At 39.4% G+C, this 24,140-nt stretch overlaps 1 protein-coding gene across 1 annotated transcript in view; it reads left to right on the forward strand.

Annotated features, from left to right (window-relative positions):
- NBAS (NBAS subunit of NRZ tethering complex) overlaps window positions 1–24,140 on the forward strand; it is a 308,614-nt gene that overhangs the window by 160,329 nt on the left and 124,145 nt on the right. Inside the window, exons 34-38 of the mRNA XM_043469328.1 lie at window positions 1,344–1,501; window positions 2,252–2,341; window positions 17,643–17,810; window positions 21,043–21,156; window positions 21,477–21,600. Coding sequence (XP_043325263.1) covers window positions 1,344–1,501; window positions 2,252–2,341; window positions 17,643–17,810; window positions 21,043–21,156; window positions 21,477–21,600 — 654 coding nt within the window. The remainder of the gene's footprint in view (window positions 1–1,343; window positions 1,502–2,251; window positions 2,342–17,642; window positions 17,811–21,042; window positions 21,157–21,476; window positions 21,601–24,140) is intronic.

Consider the following 24,140-nt stretch of genomic DNA (forward strand, 5'->3'; position numbering starts at 1 on the left):
CTGAATCTGGGTTATAACAGGTTCAGCAAAGACTGGGCCAAGGTAGAGGCCTCATTAGAAGAGGACTCAGAGAAGCCTGAGTGAAGTTTGGTCAAGGAGAGGGTTTGGCGATACATCTGTGAAAATGTTGAAAACTGGGAAAAAGCTTAACACTTTATAACCTCAGCATTGGAAAACTGGTTTCATGAAAAAACTGTCAAGTATTAACCTAGTGATTGTGTACCATTAAGTTCAGAATAGTTATGGTATTCTGGAAAATCATTGTTTTAATTCACTATCAGTTACTTAGAGAGCTTTGTATTAAATTTATACCACCTATAAGGATAGTACTTGGATTAATTCTGACTTTATATATTTAGAGAAATTATCCTGGGCCAAGGCCTTTGTACTTAGAAACAAGACCTACTTTCTAACTGGATCTCCTTCAAATAAGAATGAAGATGCATTTTAAGAGTTCAGAGCATAAACTTACATAGGGAAAAGCCCTCTGCTAAGAGTCAGACTCTGACTGTATTTTTTGGCACTGTCCCTGGACCTGTGTCTTCATCTGTGAAATGGCTGATTCTTTGTAGCTTTCCACAATAATTTATCTTTTTCTAGTACTTGGCAGTGTATAAAGTGCTTTTAAGTACAGTTTGTTTTAAAATAAAGATTGTTTAATCTTTACAATATTCCCTTAACAACCTTCCTTGGTGGCTTGGATGGTAAAGAATCTGCCTGCAGTGAGGGAGACCTGGGTTCAATCCCTGGGTTGGGAAGATCCCCTGGAAAAGGGAACAGCTACCCACTCCAGTATTCTGGCCTGGAGAATTCCATGTACTGTACAGTCTGTGGGGTTGCACAGAGTCGGACATAACTGAGCAACTTTCATTTTCACTTGACAACCAAGGGAAAGAGGAATTACTATTATTTTTGTTTTTTTGCAGTGGTGAGGGATGATGATGTTTGGACCTTTCTCAAGCTCACACAGTGCTTGGGCCACACTCAGTTATTTCTGAATTCAAATACTCAGTTGTTTTTACTCAACATCAAATCTCAGTAAATTAACTGTAGTCATTGCCAGGTTGACTATTGGTAGTCATTTTCATCTGAAATTTAACGTAGTTTATTGGAAAAACTTGTCTGTAGCACTGCTGAACATCTGGATAATACACTCACCTAATGTTTCTTTTCTATTTTAGATCATTATGTATTTCTGCTTATATGATAATACATATCACTTATGACTGACTTTGCTTTGGTAACATAAGACCTTAGTAAAAAGCCGTTACATTTTTCAAGTTAGATTGAAAATTTTTTTCTGCTCGTGAAAATCAGTTTGTTTTTTCTTGCCCATTTTTCAGGTTACTCTAAAAGCTGGGATGTCTGTAGCCAGTTAGGACAATCAGAAGGTTACCAGGACCTGGCCACTCGGCAAGAGCTCATGGCTTTTGCTCTGACACACTGCCCTCCCAGCAGCATTGAGCTTCTTCTGGCTGCCAGCAGCTCTCTGCAGACAGAAGTAAGTGTCCCCATAAAGTAAATCTTGAACTGTGTCAAGTGTATTTTGTTGGGTCTGTGGATCTTGGGTTTGTGCTCTTTTTTTTTTTTTCAATAATATGAAAATTTTAATTTATGGAAAATATAGTTTGTTACTTACAAACTATGAAAAGGGATTTGAAGATATTAGGCTATAAAATAGTGTTGTTGGCTTTACTCCAGTAAAGAAAGGCTACAGGTATGAGAAATAAGAGAATAGTATAGGAAACAAATTATTGAATATAATGGGGAACGTTAGTATTGTCAAGAACAAAATATATAAGAAGAGGTCCTGTGTAGTATACTGGAAATCATGTGAGTTAAAATCATGTGAGTGGTGGCACCATCCCCTTAGAAACTGTTTGGAAATAGCAGGGTGTGGGCTTTGGTTGGAGAGAAGCTCAGTTTCCTAAAATTCACAGGCTAGATCTGCCTCGGGGATGGTACGCCAGTTGTGAAACACATATGGATTCTGAAATTCACATTTTCATCTCCTGGTCATTCATTACATTGTATATCAGGTTTTCCACCGTTAATTCCGCTCCTGAAACCATGGTTGCATCCTTGGGAGGGTGTTCATGAAGCCCTGAAGTAAGCCTGTTACCACTAGGAGATAGCATTTTTTGTTTTTTTTTTTCCCCTCAAAAGAATGCTTTTTAAATTTCAAGTCTACATTGTAAAACAAGGCAAATTTAAAAACAATTTTATTATAATATATAATGTTCTTTTGCAGATTCTTTATCAAAGAGTGAATTTTCAAATCCATCCAGAAGGAGGGGAGAGTATCAATATGTCACCACTGATGAGTCAAGCACTGCAGGAGGTGAGTCTGGGTGAGAGGGAGGAGGAGTTTGAAAGGTGCTTGTGAGAGGAATGAAACAGTTACCTCACACTGTGTGTGTGGTGTGTGTAGACTGTTCTTGTAAGCTTTGTGTGTCTGTGTGAAGTATAGCATTCATATCATTCAGTTCAGTCGCTCAGTTGTGTACGACTCTTGGCGACCCCATGGACTGCAGCAACGCCAGGCCTCCCTGTCCATCACCGTCTCCCGGATTCATATGGAGGAATAGATAAAACAAAGATGTCCGTCTTAATAAAGTATCAGAAAGAAAACATGCACGAACCCATCACACAGATGAAGAAACAGCTCATGACAAGCCTTCCCCTGCACACCCTTCTAACTCTTTGCTGTCCCAGAGTGGTAGTTTAATTTTACCTGTTTTTGCACTGTATAGAAATGATTGCATTCAGTATTACATTTGTGAGGTTTATCTGTGCTATTGTAAGTACTGCAGGTAATTCATTGTTACTGCTGTATAGAGATTAATTGCTATACGCATACATTCTAGTTTATCCTTTCTAATACTGACTGACACTGGTTTATTTTCAATTTTGGGACTGAAATAATGCTATATCCTCATTCTGTAGTGTTCCTAGTGCACATGTACAGACTTGGAGGTGTGTGTATTAAGATAAGTGAGTTTGTTCAACCTCAGTTGATAATCCCTGATGATTCTCTTGAATGGTTTTACCCATTGCACACTCAGCAGCCGTGTCTGGGATTGCCATTTGCTCCCATCCAGGTAGTGCCAACTCCTTTGCATGGATAGTTGTCGAAACTTTACCTCTTAAATGTTTTGAGATACCTGTTTATGATTTTGATTTGCATTTTTCTGGTTGCTGGTGAGATGAACTTACCTCAGGAGGGAGCCTCTTTTGTGAGGTTCCTTGTTCAGTTCCCTTGTTTATTTTCTGTTGAATTTTAGTCCTTTTTCCCTTTCCTCATTGAAATTCTTATGAATAAAATTCATCTGGATTCATTAAGTATTAATATGTATGAGTCTCAGGAGAGCTGGTCCTAGGAAAGGAAGGAGGAGGTGTGTACTCACCAATACCTTTTCAGCTGTTCAACCTTTGCTCCCTGGAATTTAGCTTCTTATGACTATTTCTAGCAACACAGAAGTGGCATTTTTTTTTTAGGTCAAAAGCAGTAGGTAGTCTAACTAGATAAATTAAGAGATGATAATCGTCTTTATAGATTGATTTCCACAGGATTCCTTTAAATGGTAAGCTTCACTTTTAAAGTGTAAAATGTCATTCATTTTCCTAGTAACTATTTTAGAAGACATCTGTTGTGATAAGTGAGCTATATCTTAGCTCCTTTTTTTGTTTTTATGTGCTTTTTGTGTTTTGTTTGCTTTATATTTCCATACGTTGATTCACAGTTTTTAAAGGCCATACTTTGTTTATAGGTATTATAATGTTGACTACATTCCTGGTGCTATACAATCTATCTTTGTAGCTTATTTATTTTATACCTAATGGTTTTTAATCTCTTAATCCATTACCTCTGTTTTGCCCCCCCCCCCACCTTCCCTTTCCTCACTCATAACCACTAATTTGTTCTCTGTACCTATAACTCTGTTTCCTTTTGTTATATTCACTAGTATGTTGTATTTTTTATATTCCACATATAAGTGATATCATACAGTATTTGTCTCTCTGTCTGACGTTTTAATTTAACACAGCACCTTCCAAGTTCATCCATGTTATTGCAAATGGCAAAATTTCATTATTTTTTATGGCTGAGTACTGTCCATTGTGTGTGCTTGTGTGTATACACCACATCTTTATAAATTGACTGTAACCATCTTGTCAAATTCATTTGTAGTTGTATACCTTGTAGTTGTTTTAGAAGTCTGATTCAAAGCTTCATCTATGGAGTCTATTCATAGAGTTAGGGCAAGAATATTTAGCTTTTGCCTACAGTCAAATATACACAATTACCTCATTTCCATAATTCTTTCTTTTATATTAAACTTCTGTTTGGCAGCCATTTATTGAGTACACATGTGTATCCCCAGTTCAGTACCAAGTGATCTCAGGATCTCAAAAACTGTTTGTAAGGTGACTTTTGGCCCTTAAGGATTTTTCTTCTCTTCCTCCTACAAATGGTAACTACAAGACAGCAGTGATTGATAGAATTTTCTACAGTGAGGGAAATACTATATGTCTACATTGTCCAGTATGGCAGCAACTAGTCACATATAGCTGCTGAGTATGTGAAATATGGGTAGTGCAACTAAGGAATCAAAATTTAAATTTTGTTTAATTTTATTTAAGTTAATTTTACTAGCCACATAAGGTTGCTGGGTACCCGAGTGGACCTCATGGTTCTAGAAGGTGAGATACTCAGAAGAGGATGGTGTTCCGCCATCAGTGCTGCAGAGGACTTTCTTTGTTTGCTTCTGTGGTTGCACTCCCTTTGAATTGAAATCACAGCATTTTCCCGGGGCCTGGAGTGATGGGGATGCTTTCTTCCTTTGGCATGTTTTGACTTGTATTGATTAGAAACTATTCAGTTTTCCCTTCCTGGATCTGAAGGCACATTAAATTCTATGGTGTTTTCTCCAAGGGATTCAGAACAGATCTTATATTAGAGATTTGGTAGATTTTACTATTTCTCAAGGTCCAGCTGAAGACTTGCTTTCCACGAGATCTTTATCCCAGTTTTTGTACCTTTCGATCCCCTGATCTTTCCCCACTTGTTCAGCTACATCTCTCACTGTTGCTCCAGCCTTCTCTCTTTTCATGCCTTCCCAAACATGTGCTGTGTTCCAGTCATGCTGAATTTACCCCGTTCTCTGAGTAGGCTCGCTCACAGCTTTGGTGTCATTTAGCATTCTCTCTGAAGCTCCAGAACTTTGGCCACCTGATGAGAAGAGCCGACTCCTTGAAAAAGACCCTGATGCTGGGAAAGATTGAAGGCTGGAGGAGAATGGGATGACAGAGGATGAGATGGTTGGGTGGCATCACTGAATCAGTGGACATGAGTTTGAGCAAAGTTCAGGAGATAGTGAAGGACAGGGAAGCCTGGCGTGGTCCATGAGGTCGCAGAGGGTAGGACACGACTGAGTGAACAACAGCCGCCTGTACTGCCCTTCTTGCATTGTTTCTGATCATCTTGCTGCCCTCTTGATCTCACCTAAGCTGTCGTCATCTTTATCAAGTTTTCCTTGAGTCCTCATCGTTCCCTCTTCTGTATCCCCCGAACATCTCGTAGCATTGTGTCAGCACATGTGTGGTGCGATTTGGCGTGTATGGTGACTGGAAGGGTGTCACTTACCTTTGGTGCTCTCTCCAGAGAGTGCTCACCACGGAGTGAATGCCTACTGAATGCTTAATACAGCTGCATTGGAAACTCCCACTGCAGAAAGATCAGTGTGTGGTAAAAATGGATTAGAAAGTAAAACTAGAAGGAATTTCCAGCTAGATGCATGTGTGTGATCTGGATGCTGTTGAGGACCTGTTGTGTTTTGGCCTTGTAAGGGGAGTATCATTTCTCTGTTCAGTGTAGAACTGCACCGTGTTTCTGCTGAGTTCAGCCCCATAAGCTTATTCTGAAATCCCCACAGCCTCCTTCATAAAACACACAAGAAGCCTTTTGCGACCTTTGGGTTTTCCATTTTCTGCTTCTCTGATGAATTAGGAAGTGTCGGCCGGGCTCCATGGTGGCCTCTCTGGAGCAGGGCATGCTGTGTCTCCACAGGGCACATCCTGATCCATTCAGTGTCCTCAGTATCTGCGGGAGACTGCCAGCAATGCTTCACAGGACCCACTTTGCGAGAAAGAGGAATTCTTCCAAAATGATTCTTGTATTTTTTTTTTTAGCGCCTTAAAAGCTTTCCTGTCTTCCTTTCTCCTCTTTCAGCAAGCTGTAATATTAATAGATCTAGATCTGACGAAGTGCTAATCCAAACCCTCAAACACACACATCATGTCTTTGATTCATGAGGCACCTTTCAGAATATTATAGCTACTATTTTTAGGTTAAAATACAGTGCTTAGCTGTAAGATGCCGTGTGTTACACATTAACAGTAAATGTAATAACCACATTAAATTACAACTTATATATGAGAGCTGATTGTATATGTAATCTGCTTAATGCCCAAAACTTTCCTTACTCAGTTGTGAAAATGATGATTTTTACTTACATATCCAAGCAAAGTAAAGATGTAACTGCTGTGCAGTTGCATTTGTGTTACAAGTGGAGCCTCCAAGTTTGAAGATATTGGCTGTTGTTCTCAAGAACAAGATATTTGTTTTTAAATAAAATGCATAATTTGTGAGTAACTACCAAAATTAGAGTTTCCAGCTTCTTATTAATGTTGATTATTATGTTTTTTAGATGTAATAATATTCCACCACTTAGAATGTATTAACATTTTGTTTAGCTAGGGTTAGTTTTATCAGTTAGCCAATAGTGTTTTCCCCAGATAAATCTAATTAGAGTTGGAAATGGATTATATACAAGGTTCCCATTAAAAAATCATTTCACTGTGGGAAATCTTGTTATGAACATTTTAAGTGGCTACAGATTTATAAGACTGGACTAAGTAATGTTTAGAACTGGAGGCATGGGTTTGGCATAGAGCTGTTTTGAATGTATAAAAGGATTATTTGGAAATATTGAAATAAATTTCTGACAGTTGTATTTCAGTACCATGGACAACTCTTTCTTTTCCCCTTCACCAGTTAATGGGCATTTGGTTTGTACTTTTTAGCTATAATGAATAATGTTGCTATGAACATTTGTATACAAGTCTTTGTATGAAAATATGTTTTGATTTGTTGTGTAGATATCTGGGAGTGGAACTGAAGCATTATATGGTGTATATGCTTTAAATATTGGAAGACATTGCCAAATTGTTTTTCAGAGTGGCTGCACCAGGAATTATTAAGTTTCCCCTTTCTTCACATCCTTGCTAATACTTAACTCTTGACTGGCTTTTTGTTAAAGCCATTTTTTTGAATGTGTGTGGTATCTCCTTATCCTTTTGGTATGTGTTTCCAAATAAGTAATGATAATGAGCATCTTTTCATGGGCTTTCTTGCTGTTTCTATACCTTCTTTGGTGAAATGGCTATAAATATTTTCCCAATTTTTTTTTTAACTATTATGTCAACTCCTTATTAAGTCGTAAGAGTTTTTGTTGCTGTTTTTAAACTCTTGGATACAAGTTGTTGTTGGATGTGCGATTTGAAAAGATTGTTCTCTCAGTGTGTGATTTGACTTTTTACTTTCTGGTGCCTTTTGAAGTGCAGAACCTTTTAATGTTGCTCAAGTCCACTTTATTAACCTTTTCTTTTATTGCTTGCATTTTTGGTGTTGTATCAAAGAAATCTGTGCCTAGCTCAAACCTGTGAAGATTTACACCTGTGCTTTTTCCTAAGAGTTTTACAGTTTTAGCTTTTATATTTATTGACAGGTAGTAATGAGCCACTTTTTGTATGCGATAAATACAGGGTTGAGGAAAATCCACATGCAGAATGATCAGTTTAGAATTTTATCTCCTATTATATACAAAAATGAACTAGATGGGATTTCTTTAATGTGATCTTATTCTTTCTTAAAGGATTTTAAATCTTACGTTGCACAAAGGCACAAATTAATATTTTAAAGTTTAAAATTATTTCATCTGAAATAGATTTGTATCACAATTATTACCTTAGTAATTTTCTTTTTTCCAGATGTTTTAGATTTTTGGTTTTCAAGCTCATGTTATGTTTCCTGAACCATCTGCCCTTGTCATTACATACAGACCATTTATGTCATAGCGTGATAGTGGTTATTGGATGCATGTGCCATGATTATTTATCTTTTTCTTTGATTTTGGGCGTTTGGATTGTGCCCAGTCTTCCTTTATTTTAGACTGAACTTCACTGAGCATTTTATGTACATATCTTTGCATATTCTTGCTAGTATTGCCCTGGGATATAATAGAAAATATGGGTTTCTAAGACAGATAATTTCCTGTTTCTTGTGGTACATCCTCCATAACTTTGTTTAAGTGCTGATTAAAAAATGAAAAAATAAAAATATACTAAATATACATCTATTTTTCCTAAATACAGTTCTCTTAATCTGGATCCAAGAATGCTAGAAGATTCAAGAAGGGTTCAGGCCCTAAAGCCCCTGAAATAGTGTGTCAAATCTGGTGTGTCTGTTTGTGACTTAGTGTGTTCATGTATGTACACACACGAGTACATTCAGTTTTGCATTCAGTTTTCTGAGGAAGGCACTTATAGCTTGCCTTAGAAATGTGTAGGGGGCTGGGACTTCCAAAGATGAGAACATCTAAATTGTAGCCTGGCATTTTAATTAGCAGATGAACTGAAGCAGAGTCAGACTTTAGAATGATTAGTACTCATGGGGTTTTCTTCTCCTGCTTCTTCTGACAAATAATTCCAGAAGCAGCATCACCAGTAGTAAGCGTTCCATTCTTAATATTTTGAGTTCAGGATGCAGTTTGCTCTAAGTATCGGGCTTCCCCAGTGGCTCAAGTAGTAAAGAATCTACCTGCAGTGCAGGAGACACAGGAGACACGAGTTTGACCCCTGGGTTGGAAAGATACTCTGGAGGAGGAAATGGCAACCCACTCAAGTATTCTTGCCTGGATAATCCCATGGACAGAGGATACAGTCCATGGGGTTGTAGTGTCAGACATGACTGAGCACATGCATGCATGGCATGACATGATGAAATGTTAGGTGAAGGAAAGTACTTTTGATTATTTAAAGATATGTTGGAAGAGAAAGGGTAGTGGCTTAGCTCAGTTTGAGCTGTTTGTGATCCTTAGTCTCTGGGTACCATCAGCTCAGTTTGTACTTGACAAACCAGTTTCTTAGAAATTAACCCTCAGATTACCAGACACCAGAGGGATAGGGAGTCCTGGCATGCTGTAGTCCATGAGTCACAAAGAGCCAGACATGACTTGTTGGCTGAATGAACAACAACAATACCAGACACCAGAGAAAGCAACTCCTGCGTAGGTTAACTATAGTAACTGATGAACAAGAATTGTTTCTGTAAACCAAACTTGACATGTGGAACTGTTCTTGTTCTTGTGAACCTGTTTGGTAATGTTGTCTATTGTAGGACTTGAAAAATATTACTAGTGCCTATGAAGTTAACCTTTGAGCTGTGTAACACTTGATGCTAATGAGGTTTCATGTTAAATTTTATGCTGGGAGTTGTTGACTTGGTTTGGGAGATTAATCTATTTCTGCTGTTATACACTCTAAATTAATTAGCAATATGCAACTATGAATATAAAAACTGCCAGTAGTAATCATTTCAGGAGTAAATTTTCCTAACCTCTTTTTTCTTTCCCTATTACATGAAGTTGAAATAAAAGTATTTTCCTCATTAATGACTCTGGTTACAGTATAATCTTGGTAGACTGCCCCCCAATTAAATGCTCCTTCTGCAGTCTAAGTGAGCCTTTTATTTTGCTTTCTCTTTTGTAATTCTTATAAGGGAGGGATCTCTTACAGAAAACCCTTTTGTCATGTACATTTCTGTGCATTGAAATTTCATTTACTTTTCGGTTTCAGATGTTTAAGTTTTTTATATTGAGCTAGCCAATCCATATGAACAGAGTAAAATTTAGGTTTATTTTATGAAATGGTATAATTGTCTTATAGCCTATATTTGATGATATTTTTCAGTGAATTTGATTTTCCCCTGAATGAAGTTATTTCATACTTAAGTGCCATATTTCTTATCATGTTTATATTTTTTAGTTTCTATACTTGGATTAGTTGATAACATTCAAATCATTCCATAACTCTCTCGAGTAAGGAGATTCTAAAGATGAACCAGAATTGAAAATGTGACATGAAATCTTACCTGAATAACAGTTAGTTGCTGTAGGCATAACATATTAGATTTAGAAAATGTTTCTTCAAGCATAGGTACAGTAAAATCAGACTTCTTATTCATATCTATAGTACAAGCTATACTTCAGTAATTTTTGTATACCCTGAGCATGTAGTAATCAACAGACATTGTCGCTGCCTTTGAAAAGCTACTGTCTAGTTGAGAAGACAGAAAAATCATCATTATGGCAAGTACATTAAAAATAGGCATGTAATGTGATAAGTGAGAAGGAGAAGAGTAACTTCTTGACAGGATTTTACTGACAGCAAATATACCACATTTCAAGGAAGATATAGAATTTCTTTGTGACCTTGGAGCAGGAAAAGACTTCATACAAAAAAAAAAAATACTAATTATAGATAAGTTTAAAAGCTGATAAATTGAACTAATTTAGAAGTGTAAAAACTTCTTTTAATCAAGACATCATTAAGATAATAAAATATAATCTGCAGAATAATAGAAAATGTTCATAATTCATATATCTAATAAGGGCTATGGATCCAAAATATACAAAGAAAAACCAAAAAACTGCAAATGAGTAAGAAAGACAGACAACCAAAAGAAGAATGGGCAGAAGATTTGATCAGGCACTTGAAGATCGTCCACTTTCTTTTTTTATGGTTGGATTCAGAATCCTTGAATTTGTCTGTTTATCTGACTTACCTCAGTCCCTTTTCATCTTTAGAAGAAACGAATAAAAGTATAAACTTAAAAATGCATTTCAGATTCAAATATACCTAATGGAAACCTCTTCTAGTCCCAGTTCAGTTCAGTTCAGTTCAGTCGCTCAGTTGTGTCTGACTCTTTGCGACCCCATGAATCGCAGCACGCCAGGCCTGCCTGTCCATCACAAACTCCCGGAGTTTACTCAAACTCATGCCCATCGAGTCGGTGATGCCATCCAGCCATCTTATCCTCTGTCATCCCCTTCTCCTCCTGCCCCCAATCCCTCCCAGCATGAGGGTCTTTTCCAACGAGTCAACTCTTCTAGTCCCAGTATCACTGCCTTAATTCAGTTCCCGATTATTTTATCTTTTTAATTTTTTTTTTTTTTTTGGCCACGCAAGGCAGCTTGCAGGATCTTATTCCCTAAACTGATCTTGGGTGGCCTCGGGCTGCAGCCGCTTGGAACAGGGCTTGGGTTCCCAGGCAGAGACGGGCTAGGTCGCAGTGGTAAAACCACCAGGTCCTAGCCACTAAGCCAATGGTCAGTGTCAAGGGCCCTGACGCTTCGGCTTTGCAGAAAAGAATTGCCACAAAGACAGAAGCTAGTGAAGCAAGCAAAGTATTTATTAGGAGTAAAAAGAGTACATTACCTGTGGATAGACACAGGCAGACTCAGAGGGAGAGTCCCTGAGTTGCTGAGTCATGCCTTTATAGTAGTTTGAATTACTTTCATGGGGGCATTTCTTCTCGGTTTCCTTTGGCCAGTCATTGTGATTTGCCTGCTTCACAGTCCTTACTTGGTTTATCTCGGGATCCTCCCATGTGGGCACCTGCATCTCTTTACCAAGATGGAGTCTAGGAATATCCCATGACATGACTCCCCTTTGGCCTCCAAGGAGCCTTTTCTGCCCACATGTGGTCAGGGAGGTCTTCTGATTCCAGGAATGAGAAATGTGTGTTCTGTGCAGGATCCAGCCTCCTCCCTTTATTCCCCTGCTTTTTGTCTTGGAATTTCCATCAGTAGAGAATGAATCTCCAATTACTTTACCCTGGGTTGGGGGGTGGGGGGTAGTCCCATCTGCCTCCTGCCTCATGACCAAGGATTAAACCCAGGCCCTTGGCAGTGAAAGCACAGAGTCCTAACTTCTGGACCATCAGGGAATTCCCCGAGTCCCTGATTATTTTAAATTTGGACTAATTCACCAATCTCCTAGTGGATTCCTGCTCCTGGAATAAGATTTCTGAAACACACATCTCGTTATGTTAACTCCTTTTGTTTAAAGCCTCTCAGGGGTATCATGTTGTTCAGGTGATGATGGAGGTGCTTTGGTGTGGTCAGTAGGTCTCTTGCTGGTCTTGCCTCTGCCTACCTTTGATCTTCATGTGTCCTGACCTTCATCTTTGTGTATTCTTTTCTGTACGTTCATTGAATCAACTCAAGTTTCCTCTAATATTCCATGTTGTTTCATGTCTCTTATTTCTATAAGTCTACCAGGAAGATCCCCTGGAGGAGGGAAAGGCTACCCACTCCAGTATTCTGACCTGGAGGATTCCATGAACTGTATAGTCCATGGGGTCGCAAAGAGTAGGACACGACTGAGCGAATTTCACTTTCACTTTTCACCTGAAATCATGGGGGCTTCTCTGGTAGCTCAGTGTTAAATAATCCACCTACCAATGCAGGAGACACAGGTTTGATTCTTGGGTTGGGAAGATCCCCCTGCAGAAGGAAATGGCAGCCCACTCCAGTATTCTTGCTTGGGAAATCCCTTGGACAGAGGAGCCTGGCGGGGTGCAATCCATGGGGTCCAAAGAGTGGGTCACAACTTAGTGACTAAACAACCTGAAATCATCACCATTTCTTCTTCAGAAGCCTGAAATTCTTTCCTGCTGAAATATTACTTCTTCTGTGATGCTTTCTATGATGGTGCCTCTAGGCAGAGGACATAGTGATTTGTCTGTATCTCTGCCTCCTTTGTAGTTTCTGGAGCTCTGGAGCTCAGAGGCTCCCAAGGGCAGAGGCTGTGTCCTTCTTGTTTTTATCACCTTATTGACTAATATAATACAGTGTGACATCAAATAGGAGTCACTCAGTGAGTATTTGCTGAATAGGGGAATGAATTCTGATTGGTTTCTGTTTTTTTTTTTTTTTCCCAGGTATAAAATCTAACATAAATTGAGATGCTTACTATATTGTATACTTACATATGTACACACATATTTATATCTATATCTCTGTGTCTATGTATATATATACACACATACATAGAGAGAGGGAGGGAGAGAGAGAATGTCTAGTTACTGCAAATTCCTTCTGAGATTTATTTCTGACAAAGAGCTTTTTCTAGCAGTGTTATTCAGAGAGGGATGTGTGTGTGTGTGTGTGTGTGTGTGTGTATAGTACTAGTTCTACTCAATGCAGAGTTACTGGGGGCAAAAGCTTAGAATGAAGCAGAATGTACTTGAATCCAAAGCTTTCAGTAGCCCAGGTAGATGAACACACTCAGTGACGAGCTGTCCAGGGTAAGCAGGCCCTGCGCCCACGATGCAGAGAGGGGGTTAGCAGTACCATCTACACTACTGCCTAATAGTGGAAGCTTCTTGGCCGGGGTCCTGACCCTGTTAGAAAAGAGGAGCCTCTGGAGTGCAGGAGCCGGACTCAGCTTTTTTTCCTTCTGTTAAGTCCGATGTGGTGAGCCGACTGTGCTATACCAAAGTGAAGAAGAAATGAGCCTCCTGCCGTCTTCTCAAATAATGAAGAAATTAAGGAAAGACTTCTAGTAATGCTGCCATTGAAACAACTGTGTGTGTGTGTATGTTCCCTCGCAGTGTTTATGCCCAGTATACACATAACGGGCCTTGTAAAGCCCTGACACATTTCAAGCTTTCATGACGTGGCAGCTATCATTACGATTACTCTTGGAGGGAGATTTGTGTTTTTTTCTATGTTGGTCTTTCTACTTGTCTTTTCAGATGTGTTGATAATGAGCTTCAGTCTTCCATTCTGTGTCCTTAACCCCTCCCTCCAGCCCCCATAGGCATGCAGAGAGAGGCATGCAGAAAAGTGACTTTCCTAATTGCTGAAATTGAGAAGAACTGAGAATGTAAGCTTTAGCCTCCCTGGGTTTCCTCTTGATTTTGCCTGTCAGTAGAAAGGGTACATGCGTGCATGTGTGCTAGGTCGCTTCACTGGCTCAGTCGTGTCTGACTCTTTGCGACCCCATGGCCTGTAGCCCACCAGGCTCCTCTGTTTATGGGATTCTCCAGGCAAGAATACTGGAGTGGGTTGCCACGCCCTCCTCCAGGGGATCTTTCTGACCCAGGGATTGAACCCATATCTCTTAGGTCTCCTGCATTGGCAGGTCAGTTCTTTACCACTAGTGTTACCTAGGAAGCCCAGAAAGGGTGCATTCAGTTCTAGTTTTTGTTCCTTGAGGTTAAACACATGTGGGCTAGTTTATTTACTTGTTCATTTAGGCACTAAGTCTTTACAATCCAGTGTGTTACACTGACAGCACGCCCCTGTTCGGAGCAACCGCATCCCCAGAGTGCAGTCACCCCGTATATCTGCCGGCTGCCAGGTTGGACAGCACAGGTTTGGGAAGTTCTGGAAGTTTGTTCGACTCCATTTTCCACCACTGGGCTGCTATGATTATTTTGCTCAGATGTCTGTTCTGTAGACTCAACTCCTCCTTGGAAAAGTGACTCCCAAGATGTAGACTCGCAGAAAGATTTTAGCCTCATTGTGACTGGAGATTTAAGCCAAAGTCACCATCTACTGCAGAATAAAAATGATGTTGTTGATCTTTCAGATCAAAAATACATTTTCTTTTTTTAAAAAAATCAATCAGTGTTCAGCTGTAAGCAACAGAAAGCATTCTAGCTTTTATAAGCAGAAGGGGACTTTTTTTTTTATTTTAATGAGAATTGGAGTCTTACACAATCATTCAAAGGTCTGGAGAAGCAGGCTTTGGTGTATTTTTAGAGTAACTATAAGAACAATACTGAGGAGGTTGACTGCTGCAGGAGCGGAAATCTGCCACAAGAAGTTGGGGAATTTGAAAGCCCCTCCTTATCAACTGTCTCCGGTGCTGCACGGACCCTGCCAGGATAACAAGGCAGCAGAATGGTAGTCCACACTGCCCTTCACTGTGAAGCTGGGGTCTGGGCACTGGTACGTGTATCACCACTGCTGCAGAAGAGCAGCTAGGATGACCAGGAAAAATGGAAAAAGGAAAAAAAAAAGTGTATTTTCCACAAGAAAAGCACAGTAATAACAAAGGTACAGTCTCTACTGTAGTTTCACTGTGCATATTCTACACAGTGGGTGCATCTGTTTGAGGAAAACTAGGTCATGTGAGGATTGTCAGCCCTAGGGAGTCTGGGAAACGTAGTCTTTAGCTTCTCAGCTTCTAGCAACACAGCCTGGGAGGTGTCCGGAACTGAGTTGAGTGAAGCAAGCTGCAGCATCTGCTGCAAAATCTGAAACCCAGGAGAAGTGCTGGTCTATTTTGGGCACCTAAACCCCTAGCAGTTGTTTTTGACATGGTTGCCCTTATATACAATCAGTTTAACATGAGTATTTTCTTCCTTGGCATATCATCTGTGTTGTTTTCATAATTAAATTATAATTTATAGTGCATTGAGTTGATAGTTTATACCTTTCCCAAAGTCCAGAAAGCTTATGGGAAACACGAGTTTAAAATTTTTTTTTAGAAAATTAAGATATATTTGACATATTACACTATACAAGTTTAAGGTACATAATATATTGATACATTAATATTTTAATATAATTGCCGTTGTAGCATTAACTGACACCTCTGTTGCATCATGTAATTATCATTTCTCCTAGTGTTGGGATACAACTTTTTTTTTTTTTCTCATTAAAAGAATAGAAAATCTTTCGAGAAAAGTTAACCAACTGCCCAGTGAGGAAATTGTAAGTATCAGTTAATGCAGCTTAAATACATTTGATTTTAGTACTAAGAATAAAATTAAAATGGTTTTCTAGAAATTATAAGTATAGCAACATGATGTAATCATTTTCTTTTACTGCTATGACATATTACTCTCATTTAGCAGCTTTGAAACAATGCAAGTTCTTATAATTCCCATAGGACAGAAACCTGGCAGGCTTGGGTGGGTTTCTGCTTAGGATCTCAGCCAAAGTCAGGGTGCCCACAGAACTGTTTTCTGGAGGCTCTGGAGGAGAATCCGTGCTCATTCATGTTGTTGGTAGTGTTAGTTGCTCAGTCATGTCCGATTCTTTGCGACCCCATGGGCTGTAACCTGCCAGGCTCCCGTGTCCGTGGAATTCTCTAAGCAAGAATACTGGAGTGGGTTGCCATTCCCTTCTCTAATTCATGTTGTTGACAGAATTTAATTCCTTGTGTTTGCAGGACTGAGGTCCTCATTGCCTTGCTGTCTGTCACCTCCAGTTTCTTTTCACCTTCTAGATGCTTCTCACATTCTTTAACTCTTGTCTGCCTCTCTCCATTTGCAAAGCCAGCAATGATGTGCTTTACGTCTCTCCTGCCTCTTCTCCCAGGGCATCTCTCTGTGACCCCAGCTGGGAAGGGTTCTCTGCTTAAAAGGCTCATGTGATTAGGTTAGTTCTGCTCAGATAATTCAGGATTTATCTTCTCACCTCAAGGTTTGTGTCCTTAATCATATCTGCCAAGGTCTTTTGCCATCTAATGTAATATATTTGCAGATTCTAGGGATTAGGATGCAGGTATTTTAGGGGGCCATAATTCTACCCACCATATATGGAGGCTGTCAAGTTGGTCTAAAATGGTGAATTTCTCCTAAGTGTGTGTTGTGATGATATCTTGGTAATTATTGAGTGGTTCCATGATTTATCATTTTTTATTACTCAAATAACACATTAATGAATGATGTGATGTAGACCCAAATAGTCAAACTAAACTCTCCTATTAGTGGCAAGAAAGTTGTTAAAATTGCAAGACTAGACCTTAATTTTTCTTTCCTTTTACTAGAATACTACAGAAATGGTAAGTAGAAGTAGATACTAAACCAAAGGCTGGGTTTTCATAGAACAAATTTACCTTTCTTTGATCAAAAGCAGCTGTGGTCACTGTCATTTCTATTTAAACAAATGTCGATATATTGGCATTTTTCTCCCCATGAAACTTCTTGGGTTAGTACATGGGGAGTTGGAATTGTGGCTGATTGCTTTGAGATTGGCAGGAGGTACCACATTAGAAACCTTTTAAATGCTATTAATCACCCACTTGTTTAGATGAAAAACAAAATGCCTTTCAGTATGTAAAGGTGGATCATTAGAATCTTCTACCTTTGTCTGGGTCACAGTAGCATTGTTGAAGTGAATAATTTTATTTCTTAATCTAAACCATAAATAGTTTAAAATGTCAAAGAAACAAACATGAGTATCTCATCAGAGGATATTAGATTAGTAAAAAAAAATTAAGAACCCACTATTTGCTTTATAAGTACTTCGGAAAGAGATTCTGTGACTAATGCATTAAGATGTATTTTCCTTTACTGAATTTTCTTTTGTAAATGATTCAAGGAGTACAGTATGCTAATATTGCTTTCACATTTTTGTTGTTGTTGTTATTGGTAAAGATGGATTTTTAAATCTGTTTAATTTCATGTCTGATAACTCCAAGTAGTCGCATTATCACTCTTTGCTCTGTTCTCTTCTTTTCACTCTTGCCATTTTCTCTCTTTTTTTTTTTTTTAAACACAGGATGAAGTATGTGTCCCAGGCAGCAACTCAGCCGACCTGTTCCACTGGACCACGGCTACCACCATGAAAGTCCTCTCCAACACCACCACCACCACCAAGGCGGTGCTGCAGGCCGTCAGCGATGGGCAGTGGTGGAAGAAGTCTTTGACTTATCTACGACCCCTTCAAGTGAGCGGTGCACTCTGTTTTCCTAAAGCAGTTGGGGTGGTTTATATCAGCTCATTAGCATGTTCTTCATTTGGATTCAGTATTACTTTATCTTCTTTAGATTATTAATCTCCTAAGAAATCTAGGCCTCCCATCGGATATGGAATGAATAATTGATTTTATAGACTGTAATTTGCTACCATACTATACTTGCAGAATACATCAATATAGATTTAAGTAACGTTGTTTTATATGTCCGAATTGAAGTTTACTGAGATGAAAAGGAAAATGATGTTTATCAAGGCTTTCTCTCTTTTGCTCTGTTTCCGTGGGGCAGTAATGGAAGAGAAGCACTAGGAGCCAGTCTGGGGGCTGTCTTAGTTCTCTCCAGCTTCTGTGACAAAAATATTTTAGACTGGGTGACTTAAACAACAGACAATTTATTTCTCACAGTGCTGGAAACTGGGAGGTCCAAGATCAAGGCCCTGGAGAATTTAGTGTTTGATGCAGGCCTGCTTCCTGGTTCATAGAACGCCTTCTGTTTGCTGTGTCCTCACGTGGTAGAAGGGGGGTGAGGGGCTTTTCTGGGATCTCCTTTTTTATAAAGGCACTAATCTCATTTCCCAGCGCTCTGCCATCATGACTTAATCACCTACCAAAGGCCCCACTTCTTAACACTATTACACAGGAGTTAGGATTTCAACATATGAGTTTGGGGTGAGGGTGGGGCACAAACATTCAGTCTTAAGTGGGGCCTCTAGGTAAAGAGAACGTTTTAACCGATTCTTTCATGTTTCTGCAAGTAGAGGTCAGGACAAGCGTTGAGGTTGTTTTCTGTGACATCTTAGCCCACTGTGTCCCTGTTGTCTTCCCTGCATCCTCATGCTGCTTTCCATCCTTTAGCCACACACTGGAAAACTAACAAGAAAAAGAAGCATAGGCCTTTTTATAAAGGTACCCCAAACACTTGAGTATCTCATTCATTCATTCTGCAGATACTTACCAGGCATGTTCCATGTGTCAGATGTTGTGCTCATCGCTGGAAATAGAGTGGGGAACCCTTCAGTCTGATTTCCTTCCCTTGGATCCCCTGTGTCTCAGTGGAGGCAAAAAAGAAACCAACAGATAAAATATTTGTATGATAATGAGATGGCAGGTGGTGATGAGTACTATGCAGAGAACTTAAGCAAGGTAGTGGAATAGTGAGTGATACTGGAGGAGTGAAGTTCTGATTGCAACAGGGGAGTTAGTTTCTCAGAAGAGGAATCACTCTGAGCAGAACCCTGTGTGAGCCAAGCAGACAAGTGCATTTTGAAGAAAGAGCCTGATGTCTTTGTAGAAGAGAAAGGAGGTCAAGGTAAGGGAGAGCAGCATGATGAGTGGGAAGATGGCTGGAAATGAGGTTGGAGAGATGGTGAAGAGACCCACCATGTAAAGCCTTCCATAGATGGTGAAGAGAACTACAGATCTGCTTCTCAGCAACACAGAGTTGTTTGAAAATTCAGACAATGCAGTCGTGTGATCCAAGGTTACTTTTCATACGTCTGTTTAACTGCTGTGTGGAGAGTCATCAGTAGTGAAACAAAAGATGGATCTCTCTTCAGGGCTCCAGCTGAGAGATGCTGATGGCTTAGATTAGGGTAGCCGTGAGGGACATGAGAAGTGTTTGGTTTGAGGGTGTACCTTGGTGGACCTGCTGGTGGTCTGAACGTGGGGTATGCGGGAGAGAGAATGGGGGATAATCACCCAGGAGGAACCACTTACTGATGGGCTGTGGGCTTGACTTTGGGTGAAGTCTGTGCATCTCATCACTGCATACATCATCCTGGATTTTGATTAGGGTTATTTTCTATCTCACCTGTTGGGGCTTTTTGAGAGTTCATGTCTTAGAGTTGGACCATTAAATAAAGCAGGCTGAATGCTGAAGAATTAACGCTTTTGAACTGTTGTGTTGGAGAGAACTCTTGTGAGTCCCTTGGACTGCAAGGAGACCAAACCAGTCAATCCTAAAGGAGATCAGCCCTGAATATTCATTGGAAGGACTCATGCTGAAGCTCCAATACTTTGGCCACCTGATGTGAAGAGCTGACTCATTAGAAAAGATCGTGATGCTGGGAAAGATTGAAGATAGGAGGAGAAGGAGTCTGCAGAGGATGAGATGGTTGGATGGCATCACTGACTTGATGGACATGAGTTTTAGCATGCTCTGGGAGATGGTGAAGGACAGGGAAGCTTGGCATGCTACAGTCCATGGGGTTGCAAAGAGTCGGACATGACTGAGCTAATGAACAACAACAATGTCTTAGATAAAGTGTTTAGCACTGTGCCTAGTATATAGTTTTCTCTGAAGAAAGTATTTTAACATCATTTGCAGCAGCAGCTTGATTGTTTGCTAGGCTGTGCTTGCCCTAAGTAAGTGCTCCATGAACTTCGGAGGATTGGGTGAATGTCTTCTTCTTGGCTCTTCCAATAAGGGGCTTTACAGTCTGTTTGAGGAGAGCAAAGCATAAAGATAATTAACCATAGTAAGGATACTAAAATATTGCTAATGAAGAATACTGAAGACCAGTCTAATAAAGGTGTTCGTGTGGGTTGTAGTTGTGGGAGAGATGGGGCTGGTGAAGGGAGCCCAGTCTTACCTTGCCTCCATCTGCTGTGGTTTCAGCAGGTGTGGTCTGTGGCGGGCCTGGGAGGAGAGGTGGGCAGTCAGCATGGACCATTACCCTTGTAACAGAAGGAAGGCATAGAGGCCAGTAGAATGGACAAAGTAGTTGCATGGAGTGTTAGCCTTTAATGGTAATTAGCGTTTAGTGAATTTGAATGTTATTCTGTGTAGTTTAGATTTGATACTGCTAACTGCATTATTCAGAGCTACTAAAGGTTTTTTGGAGCAAGTGAACAGCATGTACAGAATGACGTTTTAGAAAGTTTATCCTGACTGTTGTATAGAAAACTGGCCATGTGTGTAACACCGATTGCTTCAGTGTTTCTGATTCAGTGATGTCAAAGTGACCAGAAAAATTAAAAAGCACTTCAGGGTGAGGTTGAAGCGCTGCCCTTAGAACGTGGTGATGATTCTTAATATTCTCCGCTGGGTTTCAGTGTCGCTCTGATACACTCTCTTTAGCTCACACAATACACGTTGATCCGTTTCTCCTGAAATCTGTTTGTTCTTTCTTCCTTCCTTTCCTCCTCCACCTCCCCTCCCAACTCTCTTTCTTTTATCCACTGATCTTCACTTTGTTCTGTTTAGGGTCAAGAATTTGGTGGTGGTTATCAAATTGGAACCAGAGCCAATGAAGGCCTAGAAAAACAAGGCTGTCATCCTTTTTATGAATCTGTCATCTCCAATCCCTTTGTTGTAGAGGTAAGGGCAGTGTGCCTAAGAACATAGAGTTAACTATCATGGTGGTTGTGAGCATTTTACTACAAACAAAATATGCAGTTTTTTGAAATGTACTTCTTTTGTTCATACTCATGTTTTGCATTGGTTTTATGTGATTTGTTATAACATGTTATGAGACTAAAATCTGTTTTACAATTTTACGTGGAATAATATGCTTTAGTAAGTGAGAAGCTATAATTCAAGTTATGAGAAGATAAAAATCCTATCATTATCTTTTCTAAGAATATCTTCATAGAGAAAAAGCCATCCCATCAAATGATGTCATTACTTCTCTTGTCTAGTCTGAAGTGACCTATGACACCTATCAGCATATCCCGGTAGAAAGCCTTGCAGAAGTGTTGCTGAGAACTGGGAAACTGGCAGAAACTAAAACCGAAGGAGAAGAAGTATTTCCAACAACAGAAGGTATGAAAGGTTCTAGTTCCTTGACTGTGTAACTCAGAATAATAGGTGATTCTGTATGCATGAATGAGAGGAAAACCAGTAACATTTTCAGTAATTTTGAATAGCTTAACTTGACATCATCATTCATACATTTATTTATTCATTGATTTAAATCATTTATTGAGTACCTGCTATTTTCTGGATACTTGTAATATTGAGGATTTAAAAGGATAAATGAGATACAATTCCTATTTAGGGTGCTAATCATGTAAAGTGATTCTTATAGGGAATGATACAGAATAATGAATTCAATAGATGCTACTTTCTTTCCTGGTTTTATGGGTTAATCAAGAACTTTTATGTACCTGTTTCATGAACTATAGATGTGTATTTCGTCTTAAGAATTTTCTGCATGGTGCCATGTCATTCCATGTGAAATTTTTTGAAAAGAATGAAAATGTATGCAGTTGACCAAAGACCACTTGCCATTTGTACTTTTTTCTTCCTCCTTACTTCTTTTCAAGATTCCAGGGTAATTGCCTTGACTATTTTTATTTTTCAATTTTCCCTCTCCTTCTGCTTTGCCAGCCTTAGTAGGTACTTCAGAACTTAAAGACAACTGGGGTTCCAGCTATCTTGTCTATATTCCAGGTATCTGTAAGGAGTAAAGAAGGGAAAAACAGTTTTCTTGGCAGTCTTGTCCAGGACTTCCACTTCCATATAACCTATAACTGCTAATGAGCCTGGGTGATGCTGTGTTTTAATGGAACACATTGCAGTGTGGAGTAAAACTTGGAAAAATGTACGTGGGGAATAGAACTGCCATTTTCCTGGACACCTGATGCTATAACTTATTTTTAGATCATCCTTTCTTTCAATCATTATTTATATGCAGTTGGAAAGAGAGGAAGCAAATACTCTGCAGAGCCTGGGATACTGGAGGTTTTTGCAAAGTTACTGTTTTTCTTCAGTTCTGAGATGCATATCATGATCTATAGTTTCTCTGCCTTGTTCTTCAGTCGTTAAGTCAAGTCCAACTCTTTGCGACCCCTGGACTGCAGCATGCCAGGCTTCCCTGTCCTTCACTATCTCCTGGAGTTTGCTCAAATTCATGTCCATTGAGTTGGTGAGGCCATCCAACCATCTCATCCTTTCTTGGCCCCTTCTCCTCCTGCTCTCAATCTTTCCCAGTGTTAGGGTCTTTTACAATGAGTTGGCTCTTTGCATCAGGTAGCCTAAGTATTGGTGCTTCAGCATCAGTTCTTCCAGCGAATATTCACAGTTGATTTCCTTTAGGATTGGCTGGTTTGATCTCCTTGCTGTCCAGGGACTCTCAATAATCTTCTCCAACGCCACAGTTTGAAAGCCTCAAATCTTTAGCACTCAGCCTTCTTTATGGTCCAACTCTTACATCCATACATGACTACTGGAAAAACCACAGCTCTGACTAGATGAGCCTTTGTCAGCAAAGTGCTCTCTCTGCTTTTTAATAAGCCATCTAGGTTTGCCATAGCTTTCCTTCCAAAGAGCAAGCATCTTTTAATTTCATGGCTGCAGTTACCAGATGCAGAAACTTGGGAGCCCAAGAAAATAAAGTCTGTCACTGCTTCTACTTTTTCCCCTTCTACTTGCCGTGAAGTGATGGGACCAGATGCCATGAGCTTAATTTTTTGAATGTTGAGTTTTAAGCCAGCTTTTTTACTCTCCTCTTTCACCTTCATCAGGAGGGTCTTTAGGTTCCTCCTTGCTTTTCTGAAATTAATGTTCAAGTCATAGTTGATGGTACATTCATGTTTCTTTTTTGCCTCCAAGAAGCTATTGCTAAATCATGACACATCTTACAAGTGATATTGAATATATTTTAAGAGTATAGTTGCATTGCTGCTTCCCCTTTTAATTATTTATTACTTCTTTCTTTTCTTCAAAAATATTGTAATACATTACTCATGAATTAAATTATGATTGATTATTGGAATAGCTTATACAGGTAAAATCTAAGGCCCTAAGAAAATACTGGTTAGATATGGAAATACCATCTGTTAATTGCTGTAATAAAGGACTGAATTAATAACCAGGAATTTGGAAACATTGACTTATGTAATATCTTAACACATTATCGATTAGAGGATTTTGCAGAACCTAAGGCCTGTGACCAGCAATTTGCTGTGTAAGTGAATACTGAAACACTCTGGTCAATAACATTTGGGTAACAAAAGATATATTAATACATCTCCAGTCAAGAATATGTTAATTTATGATTTAGCTTATGACATGTGTGTGTGTGTGTGTGTGTATATTTGCATACCTCTCTCAGAAAAAGGCAAGAGAATGGAACCACATGCTAAAGGTTTGAAAGATGACTGTGTCCTTGGAGAGACTCTGTCACACTGATTTCTCAGTTTATTAAAGCTTCTGCTGTTTTTGGAGGAAGGTGGAGAGTACTTGAGAATAAGGTCTTGGTGGGGCGCAGCTTTCTAGATTATTTGGCCTCCCCCTTTCATGGGGTTCTTAAAGTACCTGACCATCTTTGTGGTAGCTGGTAACTAAATGATGAGGCCTCA

The sequence above is a fragment of the Cervus canadensis genome, chromosome 5 (genome assembly GCF_019320065.1).
Source record: "Cervus canadensis isolate Bull #8, Minnesota chromosome 5, ASM1932006v1, whole genome shotgun sequence".
Classification (NCBI taxonomy): Eukaryota; Metazoa; Chordata; class Mammalia; order Artiodactyla; family Cervidae; genus Cervus; species Cervus canadensis.